The sequence below is a fragment of the Panulirus ornatus genome, chromosome 37, assembly GCF_036320965.1.
Source record: "Panulirus ornatus isolate Po-2019 chromosome 37, ASM3632096v1, whole genome shotgun sequence".
NCBI lineage: Eukaryota > Metazoa > Arthropoda > Malacostraca > Decapoda > Palinuridae > Panulirus > Panulirus ornatus.
The window spans coordinates 21,394,699-21,405,449 of record NC_092260.1 but is presented as its reverse complement, the minus strand read 5'-3'; the positions used below and the strand labels follow the sequence as shown (position 1 = coordinate 21,405,449).

Below are 10,751 nucleotides of genomic sequence, written 5' to 3'. Positions count from 1 at the left end.
GACGTCTGCGGTGTGACAAAGAATGTCATGACTCTCTCTCTCTTCTCTCTCTCTCTCTCTCTCTCTCTCTCTCTCTCTCTCTCTCTCTCTCTCTCTCTCTCTCTCTCTCTCTCTTCTTTGCATTCACGCCCTCCCCCCGCCCCCAAGACTCACAATCCATACATCACCTGTGGTCTGGCAAGTCATACCCTCAAACACAGCCATCTTTATCCTGACCCAAAAAAAAAGAATAGCTTCCCAACCCCTCACATTCCTGAATACACCCAGGTTTTATATATATATATATATATATATATATATATATATATATATATATATATATATATATATATATATATATATACACGTTGAACAAGCCTCCCAGATGATTTCCACAACATGGTTTCTTTCCAAAAGAGGAGGTGCTCGCCAGCGATATATAGACAGCTACTCATATATATATATATATTTCTTGTCTCCTTCCCTTCCAGGCTTGATATATGAGGGTGAGGAGTGGGTGAGTGTGCACGACGACCAGCAGATGTCATCAGTGTCTTGTGGTTCACGCCCCAACCCCCTCGCTGAGGTCCATTTCATACCACACGCTTGTTGGTTCTGAAGGTATGTGCGTATGAGGTGGCGGGAATATATATATATATATATATATATATATATATATATATATATATATATATATATATATATATATATATATATATATTAGTTTGTGAACAGTTCACCTGTTTGTCTCTGATGATGATTGGTACGCTTCAAGTGCTGATGGATATTTCATCATCCATATGAACATATAACTTGTAGTTCCCTGCATCGTTCTCATATCTAGAAGTGACTTTTTTTTTCCCTTGTATACAGAGCGTAGAGCAACGCTAGCGAACCTCGTGTACGTAGAGAGAGAGAGAGAGAGAGAGAGAGAGAGAGAGAGAGAGAGAGAGAGAGAGAGAGAGAGAGAGAGGAGAACCAACATACATACATAAAAAACGAGATTTGCCAAAAGGCGCGTAGCGCTCACCGTGTGGAGAGAGAGAGAGAGAGAGAGAGAGAGAGAGAGAGAGAGAGAGAGAGAGAGAGAGAGAGAGAGTCGTCCGGATTCAAATGATAATATTCTAGAAATATTATATTGTGGACCACATGGGTTTGGTAAGCCATATTCAACAAAATTATATTTTTTCAGTGTATAAATCAGGTTTTCCTTTTTCTTTTTCCTTTTTTTCATCGACCAGACTGACTGCAGTTATTCTTCATCTGTTTCGTCCAGGTAGATTTATGTTTTAAAGTGACTCAGGAATTCACAGTGTCTTCATTTTTTTTCACCAAAACTTTTTTTTCACATTGCGTTTATTAATTTGAGTATTTAAGATGACATGTTACGGTTCATCGTCTTATAAAAAGAAAAGGTATATAATATATATATATATATATATATATATATATATATATATATATATATATATACATATGTATGTGATCATTAATGTAGACCCGATATGGACATATGTATGTTCGGGAGAATGTAAATTAGGCATCATTAGTCGTCCTCTTGAGTCAACACTGGTATGTTAATGAAGTGTTTTTCAGCCCAGCATACTCGAGTATACTGTTGAGGTCTTGTAAACATCTCCCTTATTAGTGTGTTCCCCTTTGGCAGGTCCGGCCTGATAGATGACAAAAGCGACCAGTGATTTACTGAATACATCGCAGCCGAAGGTTGAAAAAAAAAAAAAAATGCGCCTTGCAAATGCCTTCCAATAGTAAACACGGAAGGCTTTAAGTAAAGGGAAGGGATGGGTCGTATTAACACAAGACCCAGAGGTGGGAGTTAATACGTGACTTTTGTACTGCAGATGATCGTCGTATTTCACGCACATGGACGATATCTGTTGTACTCCTCTGCGGACATGAAACAGCGCATTCTCGTACATATCTCATGTACTCGGAGAGGTAACGACCCGTGCACCATATTTCGTACATGTACTAAAAGATTATCCTCGAGAAGAAATCTTGGTTCTGAACCACTTCTGAACCCACATCTCGACGTCAATAAACCAGGTTCTTCGTGGAGGAACAGATTCGGATTCTCCTCAGGGTCGTGGTTTGTGTTTCACAACATTTATTGTTAGTGTTGACATCATCAGTATTTTGGCCTTTTCATCTACCCTGTGTTGACACTTTAACGAGTCGGTCGTGTATTCGACTCAATAAAGGATTCAGGTCAGCTCATAATCGTAACTGCCTCACATTTTTTATGCCAATTCGGTACAGTCGATCACTTGATTCGAATATTTTGTGTCCTTAAACAGCAAAGTTGACTCATACGCATTCACGATTATAGGCTCATGCCCGACAAGACTCGTCTACATGTGATGTTCGGTATTTGTTTTTCATGTACGGTCAGTCGTCTAACCCTGGTGCATGGTATATTTTCATTCCAAGTGAATAGTCTACAGTTAGCGCTCAGTATTTTCTTTTTTCAAGCCCTACAGACTTACAAATACAACACATTGATAGTGGTTTCGTTAGTGGATTGCACAAGATTTTTTTTATGTTTATTTATTTATTCTGAAACGATGATTTCAAGAGCATGAAGCATCGAGGTACGTGAAAAGAATATCCACCTGGCAATATCACCAATATCGCGACTTGCATTATGTCCACCTACATCGTCTGAACAACAGTTTGAAGGTTATTATCTATGAATTACCTGTATACCATCCAAATATTACCACACTCCTCTGTGAGTTTCTGGTCTCTTCCAGCATCACAGAGAGTCTCGAAGGAACCCCAGTGGTCTGTTGCTGTTTGATTTCCTTTGTATCACGAGCTAGTTTTAGAATCCAGGCTCGTATCCCCAAGACGTCATATGAACGATGAATTTATTTAATGTGAGGAGAATGTATGATGTCGACACACTGGTCTCCAGATACACGATGATCGCCTTTGCCTCGCCGTCCCAGAACACCCACCTGACGGAGAGGAAAGAGTTGCATCTTTGAATATCCTGTATTGAGGACACGGATGATTAGAACCCTCAGAAAACGGGGTGTGGGCGTTCGAAGGGCAAAGGGTGCAGCAGGAAGCTGAGGAACTCCTTAGGATAGTTGTCAGGTGGGTGGGCGGTGTGGGTGGGCGGCCACACAGTGGGCGGCATGCTTAAGCAACAAGGGATTGGTTGGGGGATGGAAATTATGTGTGGGTGGCCAGGAAGAGAGGTGGTGTGAGTGGGCGGTGTCAGGCGTGGGTGATGATGTGTGGGTGGGGAGTTGAATATCTCGAGGGAGATGGTTGAAGGCATGGGTGGGCAGTCGAATGGCACGGGTGCGTAGCGTGGTAGTTTTGGGCGGCGAGTATGAAGGCACGGGTGCCTAGTATGGATGTGTAGGTGGGCAGTGTGAAGGCATAGGTGCATAGTATGATACAGCAGGGGTATGGAAGCATTGAGGGTATAGGTGGGCGTGAGTGGATAGGTAGTGTGGCGGCTTGGACAGAGTGCGTGTGGGTGGATAGTGTGACTAACGCGTGGGGGGAAGACGTAGCCGGGGAGGAAGTGAGTGGGATGGGAAGGCTCGTACGGGGCGGGAGGAGAATGGGGAGTGGATGTTTCCCGCGTTAGCAAGGTAGCGCCAAGAACAGACTGAGCCTAAGAAAAGGGTCCTGGTGTTACGCTGGACCGCTTTACAAAGGCTCTTGCAGGCCAGGGCTGTGCTGCTTCCAGCAGCAGGAAAATGTGGACTCCTTTGGAGTAAGAAGTCCTTTGAAGAGATGGCACTACCAGTGATAGTCTTGCCAGAGCTGACTTTTCACTTGTGGTGTAACCTCATATATATATATATATATATATATATATATATATATATATATATATATATATATATATATATATATATATATATATATATATTTTCAAACTATTCGCCATTTCCCGCGTTAGCGAGGTAGCGTTAAGAACAGAGGACTGGGCCTTTTTTGGAATATCCTCACCTGGCCCCCTCTGTTCCTTTTTTTGGAAAATTAAAAAAAAAAAAAAAACGAGAGGGTAGGATTTCCAGCCCCCCGCTCCCTCCCCTTTTAGTCGCCTTCTACGACACGCAGGGAATACGTAGGAAGTATTCTTAATCCCCTATATATATATATATATATATATATATATATATATATATATATATATATATATATATATATATATGTATATATATATATATATATATATATATATATATATATATATATATATATATATATATATATATATATATTTGTGTTTGTGTGTGTGTGTGTCTGTAATCACTACTTGACGACATTCCTTTTTAAATGAAATCTTGGCTATTTTCTATACACTAGATTCTGTTACTATCACTTTTTCTGTGACCACACGTCGTCAGTCACACCCCAGTTGTTTGGGTCGCTTTCTCTCGGAGGTGTGTCCTTCTCACACACCCCGTGGCTAGTTCCCAGCTGGTTTGCAAGACGGTCCCTCCACAGCTGGTTCCCATCGCTTCCAACCTTAGTCAGGAGCAACTCGGTGTAGCATATATGTTACGTGTGTATGTATTGTATGTACATATGTACTTGGATACTGGTTTGATGTAGTCCATGTATCCCCCCCAAAAAAACGCCATTCTAAGCTTCGGTTTTCCTGTGTTACGGTCATGTTTCGCGACCAAGCGAATCCCATGGGTCCACGAGCGAATCCCGGATGGGACGGCTGACTCGCAGTCACCCCAGCTGTTCATCCTCTCTTCTTGGGTTGGTTGACAAGTGGGGTGACTGCTGTCAACTAAGGTATCTCTCTTTCCATCTACATGTCTAGGAAATCATTGCTACTAGATATTGATTTTAGACTCCTCTCTCTCTCTCTCTCTCTCTCTCTCTCTCTCTCTCTCTCTCTCTCTCTCTCTCTCTCTCTCTAAGCGCCTTAAAACCGTCCATGTTTTCCCGAACTTGGCTTTTGTAAATGAATATTATACTGCACATTTCTATGGATTTTAACATCTCGTATTGCCCCTGCATCGCCCTTAGTGTTAACGATATCGGCTGAGCCTCTGCAGCGTTTAGTTACGTCGGCTTCGCCTGTGAAGTTGATTACACCTGCATCGCCTGTGATGTTGAAGTTCACCTGCAACGCCTCTGATGTTAGAGCATAAAGGCGTGGCCTATGATGTTGATTATATGGCTCGTCGCGCGTATTCCTAATCACCTTAATTAAGGACTAAAGTCGTACGTGTCGTTAACACCTGGCACAACATCCTTTAAAGCACTTTTAATCCCTTAAGCTCTGGCACTGATGATACTTTGTCGTCTTCTCGTTATATCATCGCAAGAATTCATCCGAATAACTTTCACGGACGTATACATTCGCGTCGATAAATTTTCTCTTCTTCAAAGGCACGCCTCGATCATGAAGACACCCACCTGCATGAGACCCGCACATGCCATGCTACCCACGTCTCGTGATAAGGGCTAGTACCCATGGATGGTGGACTGTAACACAGGTTTAGGTCTCAGGGGGGACCCGCTTCCTCCTCCTCCCTCCGTCCTCCTCCCAGCCACACTTGATTCATTCATCACATTTAACGCACGGTCAGCCATTTTATTTACCTTATAGTCCGTGATGCATATGGAATTCACATGAGGGTTGCAGACGCCGCAAGGCCGGTCATTCCGTATTTCATTCACAGAAAAACAAGGCAAAAATCAAGATTCATTATCATGCATACAGCGTCCCGGCCGAGCGAACCACTGGTACCTCAATTCATATTTCACGTTCGGCCACATGCGATTCGATGCGCTCCGAACCGCTAGCTCGTTGTTTTTTGCTTGCGTATATAATATCTGTAGGATTCGAAACCCATTAATATGTTTCAAGTGCTTTAGTTGAGCGTACCGCTCATGCATTCTTCATACCTAACATCCGGCGTCACGCGAGTCGAAGCGTTTCGACTCGCCTGCTCGATGTTTCACTGATATAAGAACCACTGCGAAGGTCGATAATTGCTCCGAGGGTATATTCACTGATACTTATTTGGAAAATAGGAGAACTAGAAGTCCTAAAATGCGACATGGCGTAGAATAGAATCCCACAAGGAAACTCAAAAGTCCTGCACCAAAGACGTCTTGCAAGAAAAATAGAAAGCGGTCATCCTGAAGGAGTTCATGAACCCAGAATCCCAAGGTAAGTCCTCCAGTAAGAGAGATCTGGGACGAGGTAGAAGAGTCTCGTGAGTGGACGAGCTGTGGACAGCTGCTGTTGTCGACGCGAGGACGTGAAGTATTTGATTCTTTCATAATTGCTTCATTAGCCGGGGTTCAGGTTCAAGCGTACCAAGTGCTGGAGCAGGCAGACTTCAGAGGGTACACTTGTTTTACACGGAGGCATGTAGATGTGTGGGCTGTGTGCTTGAGGCCCTCCCTCCTCTCCCCCATCTCTTGAACTTCCCCCGTCAATCAGCTCTTCTGATTCAGGTACATACCATCTTTGTTAACCCTCCTCTGAACCTTCACTATCAGTTCCTTGGGCTTCTGTAAGCCCGTTAGCCAGACTTGAGAAGCATAAATTTCGTTTTGGCCAAATGTAGGATGCGAACGGCTTGCTGAGTGTATCCTTATCTCTGCACATGAATGCAATTCTAATATTCGCCAGGAGGCGGTTTGTCCGCTTTGCTATTCTCCCAAGGTGGGACTCTGGCGACAGGCTAGGGACGACGTCTACTCCCAGGTCTCCTTTCACACACACATACATACACACAGATTCCTGCGGCTCATATCCCGATGGATGGTATTCATACCATAGCCTTCCTTCTGTCGCTTTTGTCTCGTGCTCACTACATCCACCGTCGTTGAACTTCTTCGCACTAATGTCGGACTCTAGTGATGAGTTTGTCTCGCACGGTCGGCCAAACTTGAGAATCGTATTGTAGTATTAGGCTTGGTGTAAGACGAGAACAGCTTCTCGAATATGTCCTCTTCCCTGCGCTTGATTGCAGCTCTGATATTTGACAGCAAACAGTTTGTTTGCTGTAACCCCCGTATGCAAGGGGGACCATTGCTTTGTCTCAAGAATATATGAGCAATTAATGCGAATGTATTATTCTGTGTACGTTTACCTCCTGCGTGTGGACCCAGGGAGTGGTGTACCTCACCGTGTCGTGGTCAAGTCTTACCATTCATCTGTGTCAGCAGACAGCCATGCACAACGCAAGTTATAACTTAACAGGTGATTCTGTCGTGAACTTCGGCCCCCATCCTCTCATTTCTCAGACGTTGAGCAACTCCTACGCCTCCTCCTCCTCCTCCCCTCGCACATGCAGTTCCTCCTCCTCCTCCTCCTCCACTCCAACCCCTGTGCAGACAACGTCTCACAAAGCCCGCTCATATGGTTCCTCCTTCCCCTTCCTTTGAGAAAATAGCCCCCCTAGCACCCCCCTTCCCTCCCTCCCTCAACCCTTATCTACATTGTCATTCGGCAAATTTCTAATCTCTCCCTCACTCCTCCTCTCATGCGAACGCGGACTCCCTCCCCCTCCGCTCTCGTCCTCCCTCGCGCGATCGTGACAAACAGTCCATGCACAAACAAGCACCACCGCCCAGCCGCTGCGCCGGTATAAACTGCACTGATCGTAATAATGCTGGCCGACCCGCCTGGCGTGATAAATTAATTCTGTGAGTGTAGCCGTCACCTGCCTTGGTGGGGGTCGCCGGTCACCACCAGCAACACCACCACCATCCCCCCCCCCTCTACACATCCCCCCCTACACCCCGGCCACCACATCGAAGCTCCGGAACCACCACCTCTCCCCCCCCCCTCTCCCTCCTTGCACCAGCCGGGGGGGGGGTGCATGGGGCACGAAGAGAGAGAGAGAGAGAGAGAGAGAGAGAGAGAGAGAGAGAGAGAGAGAGAGAGAGAGAGGGGAGTTAGACAGGTGAGAGGTGTGTGTATGTGTGTGTGTGTATGTTGGGGGAGGGAGAGAGGGAAGGATTGTCATCACACCTCGCTCAACACACTCGCCTCACGCCCCTATATTATAGAAAAAGAGAATATATACCAAAGTTAACCGTTGTAAAGTTATTGATGAAGATTTGCATAATCAAATGTTTATAGCCGGAAGATTATTAGCTCGGTATTTTCATTGTGTGTGTGTGTGTGTGTGTGTGTGTGTGTGTGCGTGTGTGTTTCCTAAGCGTTGCCGGTACCCCGATGGGCGGAGCTTGGCTTGGACCACGCCCACCACCATCACCACAACCACACACAACACCACCAAAGATTTCGTATCCCTATAACCTCCGATATGATTAACTCATCTGGTTGTATTCACGATAACATTACTGGAAAGTTGATATACATATATTATTGATCTATTGTCATTTGTTTTAAGAGTTCTTCATTACAGACCCTTCGCCACCTGGAGAGAGAGAGCGAGCAGTGTTATACATCTGAAGTAGAATGATGTCAAGTATCGGAATGACATCCCCTCCTGTATTATCATATCTCATTGATATGCTTCTCTGGGGGGAAATTTTCGAATCGGCACACGTATACTTTTTTTTTTAATTATCAATACGAGAAAAATATCGACAAAAGAGAGATGTGTCAATAAGCGGTCCCTGACAGATCTCCGGTACGACACGTTTTCCCCCCCCCCGCAAGATTGAGGTGTGACTCCGCTGCCGGCAGCATGTGCACGAGTCAGTGGGGACCCTCAAGCCTTGAGGTTGGGTGGCCATGGCAGCATGTGCATCAGTCTTATGAACGCTCACGCCATGTGCACACACACGGATTAGCACTGGACACTCGCCCGTTCGTCCCGTTGCTCCCGCGCATGGGGCGTTGCAGCCGATGCTGTGATAAACGTGAGATAAACAAAAAACGGTAAACGGGATGCCCCGTTCGTATTTACGTCTGTTTGACGCGCTGAACGTTGCAAACTGAGATGGTAGAACTGTCATGCAATTGTTGGTGAATTAACGTTATTCATGAGATTGTCAGTTGATTGCACGCAGTGTGATTTATGTCGATTGGCGTACAGCGCTCCCAAGATACGCCTGCCGCCCCGGTCAGAGTTGCGTAGTACGAATTTGCATGCGACCGCCGCAACAGCGATGCCATCAAGACGCTCCTCATCGCCAACGCCTTCGTCCTGGCACGCGTCACGCGTGCTGAGGGTCTTCCCGTTGACCCTGTTGGTGGCCCTGTTGACGGGAGGCAGGCCGACGGAGGGATCGTCCGTCGTGGTCAACAGCATCAGCGTAGCGTCGTGCCGGGCCTCTTGTTTACACGTGGTGAGTACCCGGAGTGGTCTGCTTGGCTGGCTTGTCTCAAGCCCCTACCGACCCCACCACCCCCAGACCCTTGGGACCTTAATTGAATTAAAGTCTTGATGGAGGTCCAGGACACAGAGAGAAGCATGGTCGTAGATTCTTATTAGTATTTAGTGCATTATTATTATTATTATTATTATTATTATTATTATTATTATTATTACTGATTCTTTTATTATTTAAAGTAGTAGTAGTAGTAGTAGTAGTGATAGTAGCATTATGAGGCATGGTTTTCCTAATAGTGGTACACTGTTATTAACTTACTTTTCCAGCGGAAGCGTAATCGTAAAAAAAAAAAAAAGAATTGAATAGCTCTATTAAGGTCATGTTCTTGCAATTAATGCACAGTTGTGTATTGGGGTTTACGGTTTTCGTCTGTGGTGCTGAGTGTTGTGGTTTTCGAGACGTCAGGGTCGCGCTGTTCCCCAAGCCTGATAGTATCAGGAGGTGTATAATAATCGTGGTAACCCAGTTGCGAGTGGAGGGCAGGCTGTGTTACCAAGATATATTTGCCCCGTTCTCCTCATCAGCAGCTATTTGGGTTGTATGGGCTTTTAGTGATGGTGGTGTACGCGTGCGATGCCGCTGCGCCACGTCTGTGAGTTGTCTGTCCTCTGGTATGGCTTGTGTGCCCAGCGAGATGGGGAGGAATGGTGAGGTGTGGTGAGTCCTACGGCAGGTGTTTTGTATGGTGACGGTGGAGTCTATTTGGCTCAGGTAAGGTCTTCTGACGTATCATACTTTCGCTCAGATTTGTTATTGTCAGTGTATGTATGTGCTGCGTCGCACTGACATTGACTTCATATATATATATATATATATATATATATATATATATATATATATATATATATATATATATATATATATATATTAGTTCCTTATACAAAGTGTAAAGGCTCCCATACCTCTGCAGTTCGATCTGAGGCCAAGCTGCGCTCCGTTGCTCCCGTGATCAGTAACTAGGGCTGTTTGAAGCGGTGGCCCGCAGGCTGGCTCCCGTACCCTCCATTACCTGGTTGGTCAGGTACACTTCGTACATAATTGTCCAGTGAGCTTTTGAAAGTTCCCCCCCTCACCGACTGGGTGGTCCGAGGTGTTTCTGTTACTCCCACAAGAGCGTGTCTAGGTCGCGGCCAGGCAGCAGATGTTGTTAACACTGCTGCCTCCTATTGTATTCGCAGCACCTGTTTCTCCTTATTGTATCACGCGGGGTATCCAGCTGGTGGTGATTTTTGCAACTAACTTAACGTGATGGTTATGGCAAGTGACAGTAGGCCTATTCCTTACGAGGATATATATATATATATATATATATATATATATATATATATATATATATATATATATATATATATATATATATATATATATGTGTGTGTGTGTGTGTGTGTGTGTGTGTGTGTGTGATTGTTTTGGAAATGAAATGATAGAGCAGAAGA

General features: G+C 44.9%; 1 protein-coding gene across 3 annotated transcripts in view; it reads left to right on the top strand.

Annotated features, from left to right (window-relative positions):
* The first annotated feature begins 492 nt into the window (after nucleotides 1-492).
* Nucleotides 493-10,751, top strand: part of LOC139760567 (uncharacterized) — a 178,995-nt gene continuing 168,736 nt past the window's right edge. For 2 of the 3 annotated variants that reach the window (XM_071683916.1, XM_071683915.1), the window contains exon 1: nucleotides 8,689-9,270. In XM_071683916.1, the coding sequence (XP_071540017.1) occupies nucleotides 8,965-9,270 (306 nt within the window). In that variant the 5' untranslated portion in view covers nucleotides 8,689-8,964. Of the gene's footprint in view, nucleotides 601-8,688; nucleotides 9,271-10,751 lie in introns of those variants that run through there. The other variant, XM_071683917.1, reaches the window with a different exon arrangement.